This window comes from Schistocerca cancellata, chromosome 4, assembly GCF_023864275.1.
Source record: "Schistocerca cancellata isolate TAMUIC-IGC-003103 chromosome 4, iqSchCanc2.1, whole genome shotgun sequence".
NCBI classification, from domain to species: domain Eukaryota; kingdom Metazoa; phylum Arthropoda; class Insecta; order Orthoptera; family Acrididae; genus Schistocerca; species Schistocerca cancellata.
The window spans coordinates 507,059,396-507,085,512 of record NC_064629.1 but is presented as its reverse complement, the minus strand read 5'-3'; the positions used below and the strand labels follow the sequence as shown (position 1 = coordinate 507,085,512).

The window sequence follows — 26,117 nt, the reverse complement described above, 5'->3', positions numbered from 1 at the left end:
ATAAGATGGATAGTTTTTATGAGGCACTCAGTGATTTAGTTGTTAGAGTAAAGGACAAGGACAGTGTTCTGCTCATGTGTGATTTTAACACCAGGATTGGAAATTGAACAGAAGGGTATGAATAGGTTATGGGTAAATTTGGAGAGGATATGGAAGCCAACAGGAACGGGAAACAACTCTTGGATTTCTGTGCCAGTATGGGCTTAGTAATCACAAACTCCTTTTCTAAACATAAGAACATTCACCGGTATACTTGGGAAGGCAGGGGAACCAGATCTGTCATTGAATATATGATAACAGATCAGGAATTCAGGAAGGCTGTGAGGGACCCGCGCATATTCAGGGGATTCTTTGATGACACTGATCATTATTTAATCTGCAGTGAAATTGGGATTGTGAGGCCGAAAGTGCAGGAGGTAAGGTCCATATGTAGGAGGATAGGAGTGGAGAAACTTCAGGATAAGGAAATCAGGCACAAGTACATAACAGTGATCTCAGAAAGGTACCAGTTAGTTGAATGTAGTCAATTACAGTCATTGGAAAAGGAATGGACAAGGTACAGGGACACAGTACTAGAAGTGGCTAAAGAATGTCTTGGAACAGTAGTGTGTAAAAGTAGGATGAAGCAAACAGCTTGGTGGAATGATACAGTCAAGGCAGCCTGTAAAAGGAAAAAGAAGGCGTATCAAAAATGGCTACACACCAGAACCCAGGTAGACAGACAAAGTTATGTTGAAGAAAGAAACAAAGCCAAACAGATAATTGCAGCATCCAAGAAGAAATCATGGGAAGACTTTGGAAACAGGGTGGAGACTATGGGTCAAGCTGCTGGAAAACCATTCTGGAGTGTAATTAGCAGTCTTCGAAAGGGAGGTAAGAAGGAAATGACAAGTATTTTGGACAGGTCAGGAAAATTGCTGGTGAATCCTGTGGATGCCTTGGGCAGATGGAGGGAATATTTTGAAGAGTTGCTCAATGTAGGTGAAAATGCAATCAGTAATGTTTCAGATTTCAAGGTAAAATGGGATAGGAATGATGATGGAAATAGGATCACATTTGAGGAAGTGGAAAAAATGGTCAATAGATTGCAGTGCAATAAAGCGGCGGGGGTGGATGAAATTAAGTCGGAACTCATCAAATACAGTGGAATGTCAGGTCTTAAATGGCTACACAGGATAATTGAAATGGCCTGGGAGTTGGGACAGGTTCCATCAGACTGGACAAAAGCAGTAATCACACCAATCTTTAAACATGGAAACAGAAAAGATTGTTACAACTACAGAGGTATCTCTTTAATCAGCGTTGTGGGTAAAATCTTCTCAGGTATTGTTGAAAGGAAAGTGTGAGTATTAGTTGAGGACCAATTGGATGAAAATCAGTGTGGGTTTAGGCCTCTCAGAGGTTGTCAGGACCAGATCTTTAGCTTATGACAAATAATGGAGAAGTGTTATGAGTGGAACAGGGAATTGTATCTATGCTTTATAGATCTAGAAAAGGCATATGACTGGGTTCCTAGGAGGAAGTTATTGTCTGTTCTACAAGATTATGGAATAGGAGGCAAACTTTTGCAAGCAATTAAAGGTCTTTACATGGATAGTCAGGCAGCAGTTAGAGTTGACGGTAAATTGAGTTCATGGTTCAGGGGTAAGACAAGGCTGCAACCTGTCTCCACTGTTGTTCATATTATTTATGGATCATATGTTGAAGACAATAGACTGGCTGGGTGAGATTAAGATATGTGAACACAAAATAAGCAGTTCTGCATATGTGGATGACTTAGTTGTGATGGCAGATTCGATTGAAAGTTTGCAAAGTAATATTTCAGAGCTAGATCAGAAATGTAAGGACTATGGTATGAAGATTAGCATCTCCAAAACGAAAGTAATGTCAGTGGGAAAGAAATATAAACGGATTGAGTGCCAAATAGGAGGAACAAAGTTATAACATGTGGATGGATTCAAGTACTTAGGATGCATATTCTCACAGGATGGCAACATAGTGAAAGAACTGGAAGCTAGGTGTAGCAAAGCTAATGCAGTGAGCGCTCAGCTACGATCTACTCTCTTCTGCAAGAAGGAAGTCAGTACCAAGACTAAGTTATCTGTGCACCGTTCAATCTTTCGACCAACTCTGTTGTATGGGAGTGAAAGCTGGGTGGATTCAGGTTACCTTATCAACAAGGTTGAGGTTACGGATATGAATGTAGCTAGGATGATTGCAGGTACTAGTAGATGGGAACAATGGCAGGAGGGTGTCCACAATGAGGAAATCAAAGAAAAAGTGGGAATGAACTCTATAGATGTAGCAGTCAGGGTGGAGAGACTTAGATGGTGGGGTCATGTTACACGCATGGGAGAAGCAAGGTTACCCAAGAGACTCATGGATTTAGCAGTAGAGGGTAGGAGGAGTTGGGGCAGACCAAGGAGAAGGTACCTGGATTCGGTTAAGAATGATTTTGAAGTAATAGGTTTAACATCAGAAGAGGCACCAATGTTAGCACTGAATAGGGGATCATGGAGGAATTTTATAAGGGGGGCTATGCTCCAGACTGAACGCTGAAAGGCATAATCAGTCTTAAATGATGATGATGATGATTATTATTATTATTATTATTATTATTTCATGAGATATTTGGCCCGGTTACTATCAATGGACTAACCTGTATATATTTCTACTTGTTTTAGTTGTCCTTTGTGCTTTGGTAACCATTGTTGCCACAATCTTCATGATCACTGATATCAAAGAGATCAGATCTATTTGTTCCCAGTAGATTCAACATATTTTCATCACAAGTGGTGTTCCAAACTATATGTTCTAGGTAGTTTCCAGAAGACATTTAGCAATATTCCACAGGATGTCTTATCATGCCTGTACTAACGTATCCAGTAGTCACAGGCCCTGCAGACCATTTGCTGCTTCCACAAATTGCCTCAATTCCTTTCTGTTTTGTGCTCAGTTCTTCCAGCTGTCTTCAGTCTCCAGGTCATCCATCCAGTATTGCATTCGTCATACTATGGGCATGTGGTGTGCCCCCAGATGCTTTCTTTGCCTGTCTTTCTTCTGACTTGTGGGCTGCATGGCCTGCCCTCTGGATTCTTTTGCTTTTCAGCTTCTGTAGTGTTGTTGGTTGTTGCATCAAGAGGTAGATTTTCTCATTCCTCCTCCTTCTCCATTCTCATTTATCTGTGATTGGTCTCCATATCTTCCTCATTACTTTCCTTTCAAATATTAATAGTTTTTCCTTTTCAAATTTTGTCATGCTCCACATTTCTGAATCATACATGACTGCTGGGAGTATTACTGTTTTATAGGTTCTCCTTGTAATATTCACTGACATAGATTTTGAGCTAAGTGCCTCCCTGAGGGAATAAATGCATTTCATTCCCATTGCTACTCCTTCCCTGATCTTCACTTCTATGTTGTTGTTACTGGTAAATCAAGTTCCCAAGTATGTGAACTCGTGAACTCTCTTGAACCTTTTACCATCTATCTCAAGAAATCCTCGCTGCCCTTGTCTCCTTCCTAATTGCATGAACTCTACTTTGTCTTGATTCACCTTTAACCCAAAATTCTGTGCATATTTGTCCATTTTCTGGTACACTTCTTTCAGCTTGTGAATTAATTAGCTTAGCAGTATTACGTCATCTGCATATTGTTATAACTTCAAGTTGAACAAATATATTTCAAAGAAGATGCAATACATGAAAGTCACAGATCAAGTAAACAGAGTGAGATGTGTGTACACTGTAACAGTCAAATCATAACTGAGTCCAAGTCTAGCAGCAACTGGCTGGCTGGCCGCTTAGGTGGCACTGCTGCTGCATGGCTGGCAGACAGAGCCTCATGTAGAGGATGCGCGTAACTGCTTGGTGGCACTTTGAAAGATCGGTGAGTCACAACACTTTTCCCCCCTTTGAATTTTTTGCAAAGGTCTTGATGGAGGTGGCCTGTAGATTGCTAACGTCCACAGATGTTGTTTGACTGGCCGTAAAGTCTCGAGGAGGAGGCTTCCCATACGGACGGAAGTGTCCCTGATGATAACAGGTCGAGATGACAGGAGACATGAAGGTCGAATCTGCTGGGGCCCTGTGCACCAATCTGCCCATTGCAACAAGTCCAGTTGTTATAACAAGAGACATGGATGATGTGTCCACATCCGTAGGAGAAGGAGGCGAGTAGAGTTGCTCTGACAGATGATGGTCATCTGGTTCCTACATGGGCATGTCTCCTGATGGCGTCAGTTCTTGTGCTGGCACTGATATGATGGTGAGTTTCCTCATCTGAGCCTTAAATGTGCAGACCAGTCGTTCAGCCTCACTGGTTGACTGTGGATGGAACAGAGGGGCCGTGACATGCATGACACCGTGACAGGCACAAAAATCCGCAAAATCGGAAGAGGCAAATTGCGGACCATTATCAGTAACAAGAGTAGAGGGAAGGCCTTCCAAAGAGAAAATGCGAGCTAGAGCATTGGTGGTTGCTGCGGTGGTAGACGACGTGCAACGCACAATGAAAGGAAAGTTAGAGTAGGTGTCAATAATGAGAAGCCAATAAGTACCTAAAAAAGGTCCCACAGAGTCAGCAGGAATACGCTCCCAGGGCTTCTCAGGTGAAGGCCATGGTGACAAAGATGACTTCGGGGCAATGGCCTGTGTTGCACACGGGCCACAGGCAGTGAACATGTGTGCAATTTCAGAGTTGATGCCAGGCCAGTACACATGACAGCACGCCAGAGATTTTGTGCAAGAGACACCCCAGTACCCTTGGTGAAGGAGGCACAAGACCGAAGCACGCAAAGACGCAGGTACCACAACACGTGGCGAAGCATTGTTGGTGGAAAGGATGATAACACCATCCCTAGCCGTGAGGCGGTAACGCAAAGCATAGTAGTTCCGCAATGGAACAGAAGTCTTAGCAGACAGATGATCTGGCCAACCCTTATGAATACAGCGTAAAACCCAGGAGAGGGTAGGGTCAGAACCCGTAGCAGCCGCCAGCCGGTCCCCGGTGATGGGGAACCCGTCCACAACCCACTGCTTGGCAACATCCAGTTGGAAACACAAAAGTTTGTCCCTATTGAATGCCAGATCAGGACCCATGGGAAGGTGAGACAGTGCATTAGCATTTGCATGTTGAGCCGTTGGCTGGAAATGAATCTGATAATTGAAACGAGACAAGTAAAGGGCCCAACACTGGAGGCGGTGTGCAGCCTTGTCCAGAAGTGACGTTGATGGATGAAACAAGGAAATAAGAGGTTTGTGATCCGTAACAAGATGAAATTTGGATCCATAGAGATAAACACCAAACTTATGAACAGCACAAATAATGGCCAAAGCTTCTTTTTCAATTTGAGAATACTTTTGTTGGGCATCCGTGAGCGTTTTGGAGGCATAAGCAATGGGTTGTTCAGAACCATCAGAAAAATGGTGCACAAGGACTGCACCGACGCCCTATTGAGAGACTTCTGGGGCAAGAACAAGATGCTGGCCAGGCACGGGGCCTGTTTCAGCATAGTCTTCAGTTTCTGGGAAGCCACATCACATGACGTGGACCAGTGAAAAGGCACGTTTTTATGCAACAGGCGATGCAATGACTGAGCCACCGAAGCAGCAGATGGTAAAAACTTGTGATAGTATGCTATTTTCCCCAAGAAGGCCTGCAATTCCTTAACAGATGTAGGGTGAGGAAGGGCATCGATCGCAGCGACAGTTTGCTGAAGTGGATGAATACCATCCCGAGAGAGTTGAAACGACAAGTATGTGATAGATGCCTGAAAAAATTTTGATTTTGGAAGATTACACTTAAGACCGGCAGTCTGTAAGAGATGAAAAAGGTGTGCGGAGATTTTGAAGATGTTCGTCAGTGGTGGAGCTAGTGACAACAATTTCGTCCTGGTAATTTATACACCCAGGGACAGTGAGCAATAATTGTTCCAAGAATTGCTGAAAGAGAGCAGGGGCACTGGCAACCCCGAATGGCAATTGTTGGTATTGATAGAGTCCAAAAGGCGTGTTAAGGACCAGAAACTGCCGGGAAGCAGCATCGAGAGGAAGTTGATGATAAGCTTCTGACAGGTCAAGTTTAGAAAAATACTGACCTCCAGCAAGTTTAGTGAACAATTCTTCAGGTCGAGGCATAGGGTAAGTGTCAATAAGGCATTGAGCATTTGCAGTGGCTTTGAAATTGCTACAGAGACGAATATCTCTATTTGGCTTAGCAACAACAACGACAGGAGAGGACCACTCACTGGAAGTGACAGGAAGCAAGACCCCTGAAGCAGTGAGATGATCCAGCTCCCATTTGACCTGATCAGGAAGGGCCACAGGTATGGGCCATGCCCGAAAAAACTTAGGCCGAGCAGTGGGTTTGAGCGTGACATGAGCATCAAAGTCATTTGCATGGACAAACCCAGGAGAAAAAAGGGACGAAAATGTCGTCGACAAGGAATCCAATTGGGCATAAGGAATAGCATCAGAGATGATATTGACAGAGTCATCTATGGAGAACCCAAAAACGTGAAAGGCACCGAAACCAAAAAGATTCTCTGCATTACTATGGTCTACCACAAATATGGGAACAGTGTGAACAACAGATTTGTAAGATACCTCAGCATCAAATTGTCCTAAGAGAGAAATCTTCTGTTTATTGTAAGTCTGTAATTGCCTAGTGACAGGTGACAGTATTGGAGAACCCAACTGAAGATACATCTGAGAACTGATGATAGTGGCAGCAGAACCAGTGTCCACCTGCATGCGAACATCTCGACCAAGTATTTGGACAGTGAGGAATAACTTCCCTGAAAGGGAAGAAGTACAATTGACAGACAACACAGAATCAGAATCAGCATCATGTTCATGAACATCATGTATGTAACTTCCTGGCAGATGATTTCATTCTGGAATCATGTATGTAGTCAGATTTGCAAACAGATGACACATGACCCTTTTTTTGCATTGGTGACACACGGCCCAACGTTGTGGACAATCTTCTTATGAATGTTTTGTAAAACACCGCAAACATGAAGGAAGTTGCTGTGGGTTTTGCTGCAGTCTCTTAGAGGTTTTTTTTACAGTTAGGCCGAGGCTGCACTTGGGAGCATACTGCGGCCACGTCGGCCGGCGGGGACACGCCACGTGCTTCATCACACAGAGGTTATATTTCCCCGACATCGCCCCATGCCTCTATTTGCGCTCCAGCAGCGTGAGAAATTTCAAAAGACTGAGCAGTGGATAGGACTTCATCTAGAGTCAGATTTGCCAACTGAAGGGCACGTTGCCTAACTTCTTTGTCGGGCACCAATCGGATAATAGCATCCCGCACCATGGAATCGGTGTAGGAATCTTTGTGAACTTCAGTAACAAATTGACACTTTCTACTGAGGCCATGAAGTTCAGCAGCCTAAGCGTGATAGGATTGATGTGGTTGTTTTTGACAACGATAAAAGGCTACCACATGTGTTTGCTTTTGAAAATAGATGGACAGAAGTGAGCACATTTCAGCAAAGGACGGAGATGTAAGATCTTTCAAAGGAGCCAATTGTGACAACAACCGATACATTTGAGGTGAAATCCATCAAAGGAACAGAGACTTACATGTTTGTTCATCCGCGACATGAAATGCCAAGAAGTGCTGTCAAAGACGTTTTTCGTAATCAGACCAGTCTTCGTTGTCTCGTCATAAGGAGGAAAAGTAGGTAGAGACAACGACGAGAGACGCCCTGTATTTGATGCCGCAACAAAATCATGAATCGCATTTGTGAGAAGCATTTGCTGCTCTATGAGACCTTGCAATAGTTGCTCTAAAGTAGGCATGGAAACATGTGGGTCAACGATGGAAAAGAAAAATCACTACCTCATCGCCAATTGCTATAACTTCAAGTTGAACAAATATATTTCAAGGAAGATGCAATACATGAAAGTCACATATCAAGTAAACAGTGTAAGACGTGTACACTTTAAGAGTCAAATCATAACTGAGTCCAAGTCTAGTAGCCGCTGGCTGGCTGGCCGCTTAGGTGGTGCTGCTGCTGCATGGCTGGCAGACAGTGCTGCATGTAGAGGACCCGTGTAACTGCGCGGCGGCACTTTGAAAGATCGGTGAGTCACAACACATATGTGAGACAACTGAAATTTCCGTCCATCTGTACTCCAGCCCATTCCTGTTGCCTACATTCCCTCATTATTATCTCTAAAATAACATTGAACCACATGGGAGAGCATCTTCTTGTCTGAGACCTGTCTCAATCTTGAATTCCTCTGTCGTGCCCCTTGGAGACACACAGCTGTCCTTGATCCACTCATATAAGTTTGCACCACTCTCTGCAGCTTCTCAGGGTTTGTGAAGTCGTCCAGGGAATTGCATAGACTATTCCTGTGAATGCTACCATTTGCACATTGAAAATCAATGAACAGACTATAGATATTTTTATTGTATTCTCAGTTTTTTTTTCAAACAATTGTTTTAGGGTGAGAATTTGATCTATTGTTGATCAGTTTGGTTGAAAGCCAGCTTGGCTTTCCTGCATGTTATTCTCTATGAATAGTTGTAATTTTCTGAGGATAATGATAGGCAGTACCTTGTAGGTACCTTGTAGGTACATTCAGCAAGCTGATACCTCTGTAGTTACCACATGCCATTTTGCTTGCCTTCTTGAATATCAGGCATATTACTGCCACTTTTCATTGTTATGGCAATGTTTCATTCTTCCGTATCAACTGGATCAGTTTATATGTTTGCAAGTACAGGCTCTCCCCTCCCTCTTTCATTAATTCACCTGTTATTCTGTCATCCCATGGGGCACTGTTGTTTCTGAGTTTTTTGTTTGCAATCTTCACATTTTCTTCAGTCGCTTCACGTTGTTCCTCATCCTCTCTTTCCTCGATGATGTCTGCAGGTGGCATCTCATCTGGATCTGGATGATTAGGTTGCATTCTGAAATCCACGTTTACCATTTTTAATGCTTTGGAAAAATTGTCTTGAATTCTTGTTCTAATAAACTGGTTAGATATACACCCACCACTAACAAAACTGTAATTTTTCCAGTTGATTCTTAGATGATTAAAGTCACTACCAATGATTACAGTATGATTGGACAACTTATGTACAAGTGAAATGAGGTTTTCTCTAAAGTTTTCAGTTACATCAGGAGATCAGTCCATTGCATAATAGAAGGTTCCAGTTATCATTTTATGCCCACCCCTGGTACTGGGTCTTTGCCAAATAATCTCACATGCATCTTGAATTTCTATTTCAGTGGGCTTGAGCTTCTTGCCTACTGCAACAAATACACCAGCTCCATTTCTCATTTACCTATCCTTTTGATATACACTTAATTTTTTCCTCAAAACTCCCACTGCTATTAATTTCAGGTTTCAACCAGCTTTCTGTATGTAGTATTATGCGAGCTTCATTGACTTTCAGGAGTGCTCCAATCTCTGGCACTTTGTTGTGAATGCTTTGGTATTTAACCATTAGGATTTTAATACTGTTACCTATGGGAGGCATTTCTTTCTGTCTTACACTGGTGCTTCTGAGTTTCCTACAGCTGTCTGGATTAGATGGAGAGTCACCTAATCTAAAGAACCCTCGTGTGAATCCCACACACATTCAGCTACCTGATGCATAGTAACACACCTGACCCATATCAACTTTCCTCTTGTACTTTAGATCTGAAGTTGGCCTAAACCCCCACTGCTATCATCACACTAGCAAGTAAGTGTTCTACGCTGTGAGCTGTTCATAAAATTTTCTACAATTCTTCAACAAAAACGAGTTTTATAATAATAGTGTAGAAAAAATAAATATTGTCATAGTCTAAACACAGTCAAGTCCAAATCTGATATTAAGGTCATCAGTGAAGTACAACATGTAGCACTGAAAGCACATTTATTATGAACACCAACACGCAGATAGAAAGGAACTGACCTCCAGGATGGAGCAAGCTGTTTATAAAAATATCAAAAGATACAAACACTACAAACATAAGAGATTTCTAGAATGTTCCAGAAATGATAGATATTTAATCACTTCACCACACTGCACACAGCACTGCTCACTTTCCTGCAGAGTGAGTGACCCACTGTTTCACAAGTTCTCAATGGAGCCAACTACTTACACACTGATCTAGACATCCTTTGTATGGCAGCACTGGCAGCTCCTCAACTACTGGTTATGTGGTCACATCCTCCTCAGTATGATAAGCACTGAAAATAGCCTCTCATGTTGAAGTTTCATGGTCCTTGGGAGGGTCTTCAGGCCCCACACTGGTCTGTGCTTCAGGACTGTAGCAGGATTTCGTGCAGAGGACATAGATGACATCTCTGCACTTCTGTCTTTTTGATGAAGGGTCATAGTCCTCAGCTTTGAATGTGATGTCCAACAAACATCTGTTGATATAATACCATACAAAGTAGCATTTTAGTAACTATTGATATAATATCACACAAAGCAGCATTTTAGTAACTTGTGTCAAAGTACCATTTCTGAGTCAATTGTCTTCCTTCTTCAGTCTTGGCGATGAGGTGAATCATGTAGTCATCCTGAGTACCTTCTGGTTGAAATGGAAATACTGAATCCATTATCATTTTACCCTCAAAATTGTGGAGCATAAAAACAGTAGGAAAGCTGTCATGTCTTGCTTTGCTGTATTAAATGTTACTTTCACAGCTGGTAGTATTGTACCCCAATCTCTCTGTTTGACATCAAAGTACATTGAGAGCATAACTACCAATGATTTATTAATGCATTCTATGGGGCCATTCACCTGTGATGTTAGTCTTCAACATAAATTTTTTCCCACAAACAGAGATCGTCACTCTAGGTGCTCCATGCTTCAAAATGATGTCTCATACAAGTAATCTTGCAATTTCTGGACTTTCAGCAGTTGCCACAGCTTTGGTGGCAGGGTCACAGGTGTGGCACACTGCAGATTATTACCCCTCATTTTTTGACTTTGAGAACCTTCTCTAGAGGTAGATTCCGATTTGTGTAGTGGTGCCCTGAAGGTGTAAAAGGTGCCAGACGCCCAAGAGGCAATTGTGTCACATGTTTCCCTCACAGGCATTCCTTACTGTGGCTAACATAATATGTAACAGATTGTTAGGGATATGGCCAGTGATACCTGCATCAGATTCCATCTTGAGTCCTCATGAATCCCATATGGCCAGTTGTTGGAGCATCAAGAAAAACTTCAAGATAGCTGGCCTAGATAAGCTGAGATAATGAGCAGCCATTTTCTTCCCATTGGATGGCAGTTCCTCTTGTACAATATTCTGTTTATTAATTGGAATACTTTTTTGGTCGGTTCCTTCATTTTCAAAGGTTATACAGTTTTCAGCAATGATCTATTTTACCTCAGTTCAACAGCAATGTAATGTAATGCAGGAATGACTGAGATTTCATTCACACTGCTCTGTTCTGTCAAAAGAGTTCTTGAAAGGCAGTCAGCGTTCTTTTGTAAGCATCTGTTTTTGTATACCAGTGAGATGTCATACTCCTGAATCCTCAATGCCCATTTCACCAGTTGACCTTTTGGATCCTTCAGGCTATTCAACTGGCATAGAGAATGATGATCCGTCACAGTGGTGAATGGTTTGCCAAATAAAGGACATTTGCCATGAAGGAAATGGCTTGCAAGGCACAAGGCACTTGTTTAAATGATTTTTTAGTGTTGTTCATCAATATGGGATCCTTACCACGTGGAACTGGTAGAAGAGGTAGAGAAGGTCCAATGAAGAGCAACGCACTTCATCAGGGGATCATTTAGTCAGTGCAGGAGCATTACTGAGATGCTCAACAAACTCCATGGGCAGTCATTACAGTAGAGATTTACTATTGAAATTTTGAGATAACACTTTTCAGGAAGAAACATCTGCAAGGCACTTTTTCTTGTGTCTAGATTAGTTCATCTCTGACTTAGAGAGTACTTTGTAAGGATAATCTATCACTTTTCCAGCACTTACCTGTGTTTATATTAGAACTGCATCTATCCCATACCGCCTAGTGTCAGTGTGAAGTTCTGTCTTCACATTATCATCATACATTTGTAGGACTGAGGAAGAAGTTAGTGCCTCCTTAAGGATGAGGAAGGATCCTTCTTGCACCTTGTCCAGGAAAATTTGTGATCTCCCTGCAGTAGTTTTTGAAAGGGACATGCGCTGGTACAGAAGTCCAACATTGGTAGTATGAGCACATCCCAAGAAAACTTCTTGCATCAGAAATGTTCCAAGGAATCTGAAAATCTGTATCTGCTTTTATATTCTCTGGATCTGAATGGACTCCAAAGCCATTAACTAGTTGCCACAATATTTTTATTTCTTGAGGGATGAAGACACACTTTTTTTCAACTCAGGTAGAGGCTTGCAGTCTGAACACACTTTAACACTATTTTCAGGCAACATAAATGTTCTTCAAATCTCTTTCATCTGGATAGCTAAGACACATTGTCCATTTAAGGTATGAGAGCAGGTTGTCTATCATATACTTGTAGGTGGCTGGAGCGTTTCATAATACAAATGGCATAACTTTGAATTTATAGAATCCATCAGGAGTTGTGAAGGCAGTCTTTTGCTGGTAGTCGGTCTGCACGTCCATAGTCAAGAAATACTTGGCTCCTTTCAAGCAGTCTATGATAAAATCAGTGTGCAGCAGTGGGTAGAAATCTCTGTTCATGATTTTGTTCAGTCATCAGTTGTTGATGTACAAATGCCACGTGCCATCCTCCTTCTTCACTAACACCACAGTAGAGAACCAAGGCCTCCCTAAAGGTTCAATAGCCTTGTTCTGCAACATCTTCTCCAGTAATCCAAAATTATTCGCCATTCAGCTGGTGACACCCCCTACAAGTGCTGGCTAATTGGCAGATGTTGCTCCGTGTTGATACATTTTTTTAAATCGTTGGCTGCCTGACCTGACTTTTCTTCACTCCTGTTTTCAAAGCAACCAAAAATTGATGCAGAATGGCAGTCACTTGCTGATATTGTTCCTAGGTCAGGCAAGGTCGTATTGGCAGTTCAATAGTAGCTTCTCTCACTGTGTTGTGTGTAGTGCTAGCAGTGCACGATCCTTCATCAGTGGCACTGAGCTGCCCATCCCTACATACCTGTAGGGGTGAGTCATTTTTATCTATGACAGTTTTCTGAAGTTGACAGTGATCTAAAGTTCTCCTTGACTACCTATGATGCCGATGATAATTACTGGTATATAGATTTATTTTGTGAGTCAGAGTAGCTTGTTATAATTGACAAAAGCTTTTAATTTTAACTGAGCCCCTAAATCAATGACTGAAATGTGTCTTATTGATGATGGTGGGTTAATAAATTCTTCAGTGGTCAACAGAGGCCGAGAGCAATCTTTAAGCGTGCTTGTTGGAATAGCTTTGTCAGTCTGAAGCTTTGATCTTCCTCATTCTAAGACTGCTTGTGATGCCTGCATGAAGTACCATCCAATAATAACACCATGACTGCATTCAGCTAAAATGACAAATTTGAATGGGTGCCTTCTGTCATTGAGGAGCAGGCACTTAAACAAAATTGAAAATCTTTCTGTAGTTATGGGCAATGTCTTTCATCAACTCTCTCTCTCTCTCTCTCTCTCTCTCTCTCTCTCACACACACACACACACACACACACACACACACACACACACAGTTATATTGTCCCAATGCTAGTTCTCAACTGCTCATTTTAACACATATAATGTTTTAAATCCGTCAATAATGCAAATTTTACTTAGGTAGTCTAAAAAGGATTAGACAAGTTTTATGACAGTTTATTATATATGCAGCAAAATGTAAGGTGTCAAATTTTATTCCTGCTAACTTATACAGAAATGGAAAGCTTTGTATCTTAAAATATTTCATCTGACAGTGTATTTAAAAACAATGAAGCAGGAAGTGCATGTGATAGTTTTTTACGATACAGTGCCTTGAGGTCACTTATTAAAGAGACTAAGATACCAATTAATCCCTCTTTTTGTTCAGAAATACATGAAAACACCATGAAATCATTGTGAGTTGCCTAATTAATGTAATTCTGAATCCAATTGCAGTTTTAAAAGTTGCAATGGGATGACATTTACCTTTAATATTTGAAATATTAGAAATATTGGATGCATCTTGCTCCTCAACAAAATATAAACATGTGATGAAACCAAGACACAATAACTGTGAGACATAAAAAAATTAACCTTTATGATTCCATAATTGTTAATAGGAATTGTGTGGGACCTTACAGTGTATCTGGCCCTTAATTCTAGTTTCAGCAACTGATATTCAAATAAGGCAATATCAGTGAGGTTTCAAACATAAAATGGAAGGCTCATTGACTGTCACAATAGTTTTGAAGTTAGTAATATAAGCTCATATGCTGAAATCAAGTTCTCATTTTCCTTATTTCTGTCTCTATAATTTGTCATTACATTTTCTTTATATGATAACATTATGTTGAAACCTAAAGAATTTCATGAAATCTCTGAAACTGATATTTTTTTTCCATTGGGTGAAACTGAAAATCCATGTGAAATGAATGAAAATATTTGGAAGGTTCCTTTGCCTCAAACAGTGAAACATGATTAATTAATTGTGTTGCATACAATTTTCAGATCATTTGATTTAATGTATAGGAGATATGTCAACTGTTACAATAAGATCATTTTAAGTGAAATAGAAAAGTGTACGTTATTTTACATAAATTTCTGAGATACAGCTACACTAATACTTATTACAGTATTCAGTATACAAAAATAAAATATCTTATTCCCTTGTTCAAGCTGTGAAACTGTCCTCAATGAAGTCTTCAATAGAATAATAGCACTTGCCCACCAGAAGAGCAAACAGCAGTTATTTTCAGGGAAGCAGGATCCATCTTAATTATGTTACTGGCTTTTATTTTAATGTATATTTTTAACCCACTATACACATGTGTTTGGGCTTAGAGTTTGAAACAGTATGTTGGAAGGTTGAAGTTACCTTAGTGGTGATTGTTGTAATTGTGACGGGAACCGAAAGTGTCATGTATGTTTGTTTTTGTATAACAAAGTCAATACCTCATATATACAGGGTGGTACAAAAAGGTACGACCAAACTTTCAGGAAACATTCCTCACACACAAATAAAGAAAAGATGTTATGTGGACATGTGTCCGGAAATGCTTAATTTCCATGTTAGAGCTCATTTTAGTTTCGTCAGTATGTACTGTACTTCCTCGACTCACCGCCAGTTGGCCCAATTGAAGGAAGGTACTGTTGACTTTGGTGCTTGTGTTGACATGCAACTCATTGCTCTACAGTACTAGCATCAAGCACATCAGTATGTAGCATCAACAGGTTAATGTTCATCACGAACATGGTTTTGCAGTCAGTGCAATGTTTACAAATGCGGAGTTGGCAGATGCCCATTTGATGTATGGATTAGCACGGGGCAATAGCAGTGGCGTGGTACATTTGTATCGAGACAGATTTACAGAATGAAGGTGTCCAGACAGGATGACGTTCGAAGCAATTGATCTGCGTCTTAGGGAGCACAGAATGTTCCAGTGTATGACTTGCGACTGGGGAAGACATAGAACGACGAGGACACCTGCAATGGACAAGGCAATTCTTCGTGCAGTTGACGATAACCATAATGTCAGCGTCAGAGAAGTTGCTGCTATACAAGGTAACGTTGACCACGTCACTGTATGGAGAGTGCTACAGGAGAACCAGTTGTTTCCGTACCATGTACAGCATGTGCAGGCACTATCAGTAGCTGATTGGCCTCCATGGGTACACTTCTGCGAATGGTTCATCCAACAATGTGTCAATCCTCATTTCAGTGCAAATGTTCTCTTTACGGATGAGGCTTCATTCCAACGTGATCAAGCTGTAAATTTTCACAATCAACATGTGTGGGCTGACGAGAATCCGCACGCAATTGAGCAATCACGTCATCAACACAGATTTTCTGTGAATGATTGGGCAGGCATTGTTGGTGATGTCTTGATTGGGCCCTATGTTCTTCCACCTATGCTCAATGGAGCATGTTATCATGATTTCATACGGGATACTCTACCTGTGCTGCTAGAACATGTGCCTTTACAAGTACGTCACAACATGTGGTTCATGCACGATGGAGCTCCTGCACATTTCAGTCGAAGTGTTTGTACGCTTCTCAACAACGGATTCGGTGACCGATGGATTGGTAGAGGTGGACCAATTCCATGGCCTCCACACTCTCCTGACCTCAACCCTCTTGACTTTCATTTATGGGGGCATTTGAAAGCTCTTGTCTACGCAACCGCGGTACCAAATATAGAGACTCTTCGTGCTCGTATTGTGGACGGCTGTGATACAATACGCCGTTCTCCAGGGCTGCATCAGCGCATCAGGGATTCCATGCGACAGAGGGTGGATGCATGTATCCTCGCTAACGGAGGACATTGTGAACATTCCCTGTAACAAAGTGTTTGAAGTCACGCTGGTACATTCTGTTGCTGCGTGTTTCCATTCCATGATTAATGTGATTTGAAGAGAAGTAATAAAATGAGCTCTAACATGGAAAGTAATCATTTCCATACACATGTCCACATAACAAATTTTCTTTCTTTGTGTGTGAGGAATGTTTCCTGAAGGTTTGGCCGTACCTTTTTGTAACACCCTGCATAAAGAGAAGTAGTGGATAGTATTTTAAATTTTTAACAGTGGTCAGCAGTACTCCCATTTTGGCAACAGACATATTCATAATTATATTCTTTTGTAATACTGGGAGCCTTTAGACATTTGCTGAATTTCCTTAGAAGATTACACCATAATGAATAACTGACTGAGAGTGGCAGTGGTATACTATTTTTCTGGTGCCTGTGTTTGTGGCACACATTGCAAGTGCTAAGACATTCAGTTTGTTTTCCAAGTAGTCAATGAGTGCCTTCCAATTCAAATTTTTATCAAACTTTCAGTCTATGTGATTTATCATTCCAAGTCTTTCTTTTTCTTTCTTTCTTTTTTTTTTTTTTTTCCTTCAATCTGTCCCAATGATTTAGTTTCAGATGGTAGCATTTTGGTTTTATTTACATTTAGTTTTAGTCCAGTATGATGGAACCAAGATTCAAGTTGTCCTAAAGTACTTTGACACTTTCTGTGATTCTTTCAGGCATCTTATTTTCAATTAGAACTGATGTATCATCAGCAAATAAAACTGAATGAACATCAATAGTAAATGGTAGGTCATGCATGTGGAAAAAGAACAGATAGGAACGTTGTGGGACTCCTTGGCAAACAGTTTTCAATTTGGGGGAGTAATTGTCTGAATTTGAAGTTAAAATTGGTTTCTTTGCTACTTGTTAAGTAAGAGTTGAACCATTGTAAAGCAATGTCTGTGATTATGTATATCAGTAATTTGTGTATTTTTAGGGAGTGACTGACTGAATGAAATGCTATGTCTTTTGAATAAACTCATTGATGACATTTACAATGCTCTTTCCTTGTTGAAATCTAAAGTGGTTTTGAAAAATTATGCCATTTATAGTACCTAAGAAATGTTTTGATTTGTTTTGCTGCAATCTTTACAGATGCTTAGAGAAGACAGGCAAAAAAATACAGAACAGTAATTTTCCATATCTTCTGTTGATCGATTTTTGTGCAGTGGTTTTACATTGGTATATTTCAATTTATTTGGAAACTATCCCTGCTTGAGACTGATTTATAATAATCATACAAGCCCTTTATTCAAATGTATTTCATCCCATGTGGATGAAGTTTTATCTTTTAAACACAATATTTAGGTTTGCACAACTCTTTCAGTGATTTTTTCAATTTTGTAAAATGTGTTCTCATTGCTTACCATGGGATTTGCAGTGTCTTGATTGGCTTCCATATCTAAATATGATCTTGCTACATTTGAGAAGAAGTCATTGATATAGTTACCTATCTAAAAAGAGATAACTATAATACCATTATCAAATCTGATTTTCAGAATATCTTATTTTTTGACTTTGGTCCTAATTCAGACTGAATAATTAACCACACTGATCTTGTCTTCGTTCTATGATGGAGGATGAATGTATTATTAGCCACTTTTTAGCAGGTGGTACAACTTTTCTGAAAAGAGCTTTATAGCATTTAACGTACCAGTACGTAACAAAATCAGCATTTCTGCAATATTACGAAAGGAATAGATTGCTATTCACCACATTGAGGAGGCGCTGGGTCACAAATGAAAAAACTGCTAAATATTTAAGCTTTCGGACAAATGACTCTTTTTCAGAAATAGAAAACACACACACATTCACACACTCAACTCACACATATATGGCCATTGTCTCTATTCACTATGGCTGGACTGGTACGTACTTTCTGTTAGGTAAGAGTGCTTGTGGTTTGGAATGCTCCCCACACATGTGAAACAATGCTGTTAGGAATACCAAATTCCTGGGTTACACTGGTCACACTTCATCCTTCTTCCAGTTTCCTTATGGTTTTTCCCTGTGTGAAGTCATCTAAATGGGGTCTTTTGGCCATAATAATTGGATCCTTTTACTGCCCTCCCAACTCAGATGATACAACTGCTGAAAGGTTCAAAGAAAATTTGAGTTTAATTTTAAACATATACCTGACTCATACTATTGTACTTGGTGGTGACTTTAATTTACCCTCAGTATTTTGGTGAAAATACATATCCAGAGGTATGCATAAAACATCATCCAAAATTGTGCTGGACACATTTTCTGAAAATTATTTTGAGCAGTTAATTCATGAGCCCACATGAATAGTAAACAGTTGTGAAAGTTGACCTCTCAGCAAAAAATAATCCTGAGCTAATAACAAGCATCAAAGCAGATGCAGGGATTAGTGAACACAGGGTTGTCATAGTGAGATTGAGTATAGAAACTCCAAAATTCTCCAAAAATAAACAAAAAATATACTTATTTAAGAAGCAGATAAAAATTCACTTTACATCTTCCTGAGAGTCAATCTCAACTCCTTCCAAATTAACAATGTAACCATAGATGAGATGTGGCTTGAATTCAAAGAAATAGTATTGACAGCAATTGAGCAATTTATACCAAATAAATTAACAAATGACAGAGCAGATCACCCATGGTACACAAAACGGGTCAAAATGCTGTAACAGAAACAATGAAAAAAGCATGCCAAATTCAAACGAATGCAAAATCTCCAAGATTGGTGATTTTTTACAGAAACTTAAAATTTAACACAGATTTCAATGCAAGGTACTTATAACAGTATCCTCAAGAAAACTTTGGCTGAAAACCTGGCAGAAAATCGAAAAAGATTCTGGTCGTATGTAAAATATGCCAGCAGGAAGATGCAATCACTGCCTACTCTGTGTGATACCAATGGAAATACTATTGACAACAGTGCTATCAGAGCAGAATTACTTTCAAAGCCTTCTGAAATTCCTTCACCAAAGAATCTTCAGAGTAATGAAGCAACTTAAATCACTTAATAAAAGCAAATCTTCTGATCCAGACAGTATACCAATTAGAGTCCTTTCAGAGTATGCTGCTGCAATAACTCCATACTTAACAATCATCCCTGCTTGCTTGACAAAAGATCTATGCCTGAAGACTGGAAAGTTGTACAGGTCACACCAATATTCAAGGAAGCTAGTGGGAATAATCCACTAAATTACAGGTTAATATCATTAACATCGATATGCAGCAGGATTTGGAACACATATTGTGTTCAAACATTATGAATTACCTTGAAGAGAATGGTCTATTGACAGATAGTCAACAAGCAGTTAGAAACCTTCATTCTTGTGAAACACAACTAGCTCTTAACACACACAAAGAGTTGAGTGTTATTGACAAGGGATTTCAAATTGGTCCCATATTGCTAGATTTCCAGAAGGCTTTTAACACTGTACCACACAAGCAACTTGTAGTGAAATTGCGTGCATATGGAATATCATCTCAGTTATGTGACTGGATTCATGATTTCCTGTCAGAGAGGTCACAGTTCATAGTAATTGATGGAAATTAATTGAGTAAAACAGAAGTGATTTCTCGTACTCTCCAAAGTTGTGTTCTAGGTGTTGTGCCTTATCTGTATAGTTAATTTATGTGACAATCTGAGCAGCTGTCTTATGCTGTTTGCAGATGATGCTGTTTATTACCTAGTAAAGTCATCAGAATATCAAAACCAATTGCATATGTTCCAAAAATTGGCAACTGACCCTAAATAATGAAAAGTGTAAGATCATCCAAATGACTGCTAAACAGAATCCATTAAACTTCAGTTACATGATAAATCAGTCAAATCTACAGGCCATAAATTCAACTAAATACCTAGGAATTACAATTATGAACAACTTAAATTGAAAGTAACACATCGAAAATGTTTTGGGGAAGGCAAACCAAACACTGCATTTTATTGGCAGAACACTTACAAAATGCAACAGATCTACTAAACAGACTGAGTACACTATGCTTGTCTGTCATGTTTTGGAGTACTGCTGCATGGTCTGGTATCCTTAACAGATAGGAGTAACAGAGTACATCAAGAAAGTTCAAATTAGAGCAGCATGTTTTGTATTATCAATAACTAGAGCAGAGAGTCTCACAGACATGATAAGGATTTTGATTGGACATCATTGAAATAAAGGTGTTTTTTGCTCTGGCAGAATCTTCTCAAGAAATTTCAATAACCAGCTTTCTCCTCCAAAGGCAAAAATATTTTATTGATGCTGACCTACATAGGAAGAAACGATCACCATGATAAAATAAGAGAAATCAGAACTTGTACGGAAAGAGAGAGGAATTTGTTCTTTCTGTGTGCTGTTTGAGATTGGAATAATAGAAATTACTGTGAAGGTAATTAGATGAATACTCTGCCAGGCACTTAAGCGTGATTTACATGGTATCCATGTAGATGTAGGTGTAATGAAGAAAACCACCTTTGTGCACCGTAACGGCACACACTGTCTTTTTCCCATTCATTAACCTGCCTTGTGTTGCAGGCTCAGCCCCATCTGGTACTAAGGTCATGATAACCTCTTGCCATGTGACATCTGACTTTCTGTGCATGATTGGGTGACTAGCAACATGTTCGCACAGTTTCACCCATTTCCACAAAGTAGTTAATATGTTACATTTGTTTACCTATGTGGTCCTTAAGTTTTTCAGAGCTGTGTATTTGGTTTATTAAGCAGCAGATGTGAAAGTACTTTAGTTTATAAACCATCTACATACTATAGATACAGTGACTCTGATTTCTGAATGAAAATAAATTCAGCTACATAAAATCATTACTTTCTGTATTCATAATGTTTTTTATGGAAAATTTAACTATGCTCCAGAATGTTATTCTGTAGCAGTGGCTGGCAACCAGTGGCCCCTGAAACCATTTTGTGTAGCCCACAGCATTATCATTGTTGTGGTCACAACACATGGAACTAAATTACCAGTTTTTTATGTGTTTTTCATACAAGAAATTATGTATCAGAATAATTTGTTTGAAACAGTGATGCTAGCATGATCAACAGATTTCAGCCTTTGCGTTGTTCATCACAGCACAGTGAGGTTCCAGTAACATAAGTTTTGTCACGACATACACAGTGACAATCATAAACAGTAGAGCAGGTTCATCTTCATTTGACATTCATCATGTATCACATATAGTTTGATCAATAAGAGCCAATAGAAGTATGTACTACTCATGTAACAGTGTCTTTCAACTAATTGCTCTGTGGTTTTGGGAAAGCCTTGCAGAAGTCTAATAATCACTGTTACTATCAAATTTTGAACACTATACTTAGCAGTGAATACACCAGTACATATACTTTAAGTTGAAATAATCATTTCAGGTTGCAGAAAAGGAAAATAGAAGTGATCACAGAATCTTTTATGAACAATGGATAGAGAGATATTTTGTGTACAGTCTAAGAGTAAACCACTTTACTTACTTTGTGGAGGAAGTATACCTGTTTTCGAGGGATGTAATTTGAAGAGACTCTGCAAATGGGTGCAAATGCATTTGTATCTATTTCGTGTAGGTGATGCATATCAGGCCAAAGTTAAAGATAAATCTGATCTTCCAAAATATCTTAAAACAGAAACCAATGAAAACATTGCTGTTTATGATCTGTTTACCATGTTACTGATATAGTAGGTATGTTGATAGACACACAAACAAACACAAACACACACACAAAATTCAAGCTTTCGCAACCAACGGTTGCTTCATCAGGAAAGAGGGAAGGAGAGGGAAAGACGAAAGAATGTGGGTTTTAAGGGAGAGTCATTCCAATCCCGGAAGCGGAAAGACTTACCTCAGGGGGAAAAAAGGACAGGTATACACTCGCGCACACACACATATTCATCCGCACATATACAGACACAAGCAGACATATGTAAAGGCAAAGAATTTGGGCAGAGATGTCAGTCGAGCCGGAGTACAGAGGCAAAGATGTTGTTGAATGACAGGTGAGGTGTGAATGGCGGCAACTTGAAATTAGCGGAGGTTGAGGCGTGGTGGGTAACAGGAAGAGAGGACATATTAAAGGGCAAGTTCCCATCTCCGGAGTTCTGATAGGTTGGTGTTAGTGGGAAGTATCCAGATAACCTGGACGGTGTAACACTGTGCCAAGATGTGCTGGCCGTGCACCATGGCATGTTTAGCCACAGGGTGATCCTCATTACCAACAAACACTGTCTGTCTGTGTCCATTCATGCGAATGGACTGTTTGTTGCTGGTCATTCCCACATAGAAAGCTTCACAGTGTATGCAGGTCAGTTGGTAAATCACATGCGTGCTTTCATACGTGGCTCTGCCTTTGATCGTGTACACCTTCCGCGTTACAGGACTGGAGTAGGTGGTTGTGGGAGGGTGCATGGGACAGGTTTTACACCGGGGGCGGTTACAAGGGTAGGAGCCAGAGGGTAGGGAAGGTGGTTTAGGGATTTCATAGGGATGAACCAAGAGGTTACGAAGGTTAGGTGGACGGCGGAAAGACACTCTTTGTGCAGTGGGGAGGATTTCATGAAGGATGGATCTCATTTCAGGGCAGGATTTGAGGAAGTCGTATCCCTGCTGGAGAGCACATTCAGAGACTGATCCAGGACTGGAAGCTTGAATTTTGTGTGTGTGTTTGTGTTTGTTTGTGTGTCTATCAACATGCCAGCACTTTCGTTTGGTAAGTTACATCATCTTTGTTTTTAGATAGACTTTATAGATTTTTTGATGTTAATCTGCGAGTATTGGTTCACCTTTCTCCTGATTTCATCATATTATTCAGTGCTTCATTGAGAAGATTAAGACTCATCTTCTAGTTAAAAAGTCCAGTTTCATCATCTTTTTTGAATTTTGACTTTTTCTTTTTTCTACGCTTTCAGAATATTAAGTCAGATAGAATGGTGTCCCACAAGGTATTTACATTTTAACAGTGTGGACCATAGGTAATAAAAGATTGCCAGTGTATGTGTCAAAGAAAAGCTTCTATCCCAGATCCTACAGCAAATAAATATCTGCAATGTCAATCTCAAAATCTATGCATTTGTCTTGACTTCCTGTGCAATGTAATGGAAAAATTAAATAAAGCATTCAGTTGCTATAAGGATCACCTTAGTACTTGTGAATTGCAGTCCAAAATTATACAAGTAGACTGATATTTTATTTATTTATCAGAACTGCTGTGCGTTTATGGGCTTCACTTTATGTTTCATTTTTATGATATCATATGCTAGGCAATAAAAATAGAAAGAATTTTGTATGTAATTATGATGTGTAACATTCCATTGATGATGACGTGATTATTCATTCACTTACAAGTGAGTCTTTACCTTCACTTATTTTTTGTTTATTGGTACTATCCTGGTAGTTTTGTTGTTGTAATGGCTTGTGGAAAATTTATATGCAGTAATGATCATCCCACAAATGGTTGCTTTAATGTTTTGAAAGACTGAGGTTATTTCTTCCTTTTTGCTATATTTCTTGTTTTATGGCAATGTTAAACAACATTCAGTGATCATTAATACACATTGTGGTTCATTATTAACTGTGATATTTAAAATTTGATTGTTTAAATGTTTCAGCATGAAAAATATTACAAGTAACAAAGGACTGACATCAGAGCTAACAATACAACATGTCAGAAGTGGAGATGGAGGCATTTACTCATGCCTTGCTCTAAATGAATATGGCCATGATCAGACAACAATACATCTCCTGATCCAAGGTAATTATCACACCTGTTATCAAAGTGGAAATTACCTTTAGGTTAGGATGATAGATTAAAATACATACCCACTCCTTTGAGTTTCAAGGAGATCTCTGTACTGTTTTTACGCCATTGGTATTTCTAATTATTATATCATGATATTAAATAAACTGATAACTTATGTTTCAAATAGTTCCTAAGTAATATTTTAAATAAGGCAATATGAATTCAGTCTTTGATTACTGCATACAAATTTTGACAATTTCAATTCATAAAATGTCACGTACGCAAATATAATCATATAATGTATGCTAGAAGTGTGTTCCAGAGAGACAGTTACTTGAAGCAAGTGAAGAACTAACTGATGAAATTTAAAATTGTGTCACAGTCCAGATAAGCTAAGAAAAACCATGTCTATGTTACTGCTTAAAGGACTGTGCCTAATTTGTTTGAACATATGAAATAAATGCTTCAGAAATAATGACAGAATCCCACACTTCATGCAGGAAGTTGTGTTTTCAAAGTCAGTGCCCTTGCTGTATCTCTACAAATGCATGATGAAACCATCTGTGTGTACTCATTTATAGTTACAGTGTGTACAGTGCCAGATATTTGATGGCGTTATTACATATTCCTCTTTAGAGTGGTTAGAAATTTGTCTGGACAATCAACCAGCTCATTATACTGAAAATACCGACAAAAAGACACTCTAAATCTTGGCTATTTTCACTGAATCTGGTAGGCAGGAATAATCAAGCAACAAATAACCAACAGCTAAATGAGAAGTTGTAACATCTCATCATCAGCAAATTTATGATATATAATGCTAACTCGTTTGGAGAATGATGGGACAAGAAATGATTTGTGACTTTATGAAAAAAATATTCTGACCATTTACCTGAAATTATTTAGGTCAGCCACAGTACGCTCAAATCACAATGGCTAGATGGATATTTGAATCTCTGTTACTTCTAAATACATATCAGTGACCAACAGTTTTGGCTCCTGATAGAGTTAAAGAAAGTTTCTTGTAGCATGGTGAAAATTAAGTAACTTTTACTTTCCTGTTATAACGAGAAAAAACAGCCATGGTATATAGCAAATACTAGTAGTTGATCAGAGGAGGAAGTTAGTTTCTTATGATCAGATGATGTGCCAACACTATGAAGTTCCATACCTCTCTTAATAGCTATATCCAGTGAGACTATAAGACAATGTGGATATCCATTTATGTGTGTGGTGGAAACATTAAAACATTTGATACTTGTGATGCTTTCCAACTGCAGGGGACATGCTGGCACTCAGTTTACACCCTTCATCTTTATTTTCAGCAGCAACATCATACTTTATCCTCAGCCATCAGTCATTTGGAAGAAGTTATAGTATGAATAGTGGGTAGGCGAGAAAAACTTTCGATTTCTATGGTTAGAATGATTTTCAGAAACTGTTAATCATTTGTGGTATAAGAACATTACATTTTCCTACAATAACATCAAAATGAAAACAATGTGGACTGCATTTAAATCTACATTATACTCTGAAATCTACCACAAGCTGTTGATTGAGAGACATTGTGTTCCAAGATCATTCATTCTATTCATAACCTATTCACATATGATACATGGGAAGAATAATTGTCAGCATCACTCTGTGTAAGGTCATATCACATAGTCACTAACCAAGACTCAAATTGCAGGAAGTGTTGTGTTTATTTACTCATATTGGATTGTAGGTTCTCAGAATTTTGAAAGCAAGGCTCTCAGCAATGTATAACACATTTGACCCAATACCTGCCACTAGAGTTTTCCAACCAGTTCTATGTTCCTCTCACAGTAACTGAAAAAACTATGTAAAATCATGTGCTTGCAGCTTTTCTTTACCTTTCCTTCTTTTTTTGCTCCAATATAATTTGGTGAAGGTCAATGATCAACAATCAACATTTAGAAATTAAGCAATGGGAACTCC

At 39.3% G+C, this 26,117-nt stretch overlaps 1 protein-coding gene across 1 annotated transcript in view; it reads left to right on the top strand.

The window, feature by feature from the left end:
* Nucleotides 1-26,117, top strand: part of LOC126184293 (Down syndrome cell adhesion molecule-like protein Dscam2) — a 595,669-nt gene that overhangs the window by 346,178 nt on the left and 223,374 nt on the right. Inside the window, exon 15 of the mRNA XM_049926671.1 lies at nt 24,028-24,170. Within this exon, the coding sequence (XP_049782628.1) occupies nt 24,028-24,170 (143 nt within the window). The remainder of the gene's footprint in view (nt 1-24,027; nt 24,171-26,117) is intronic.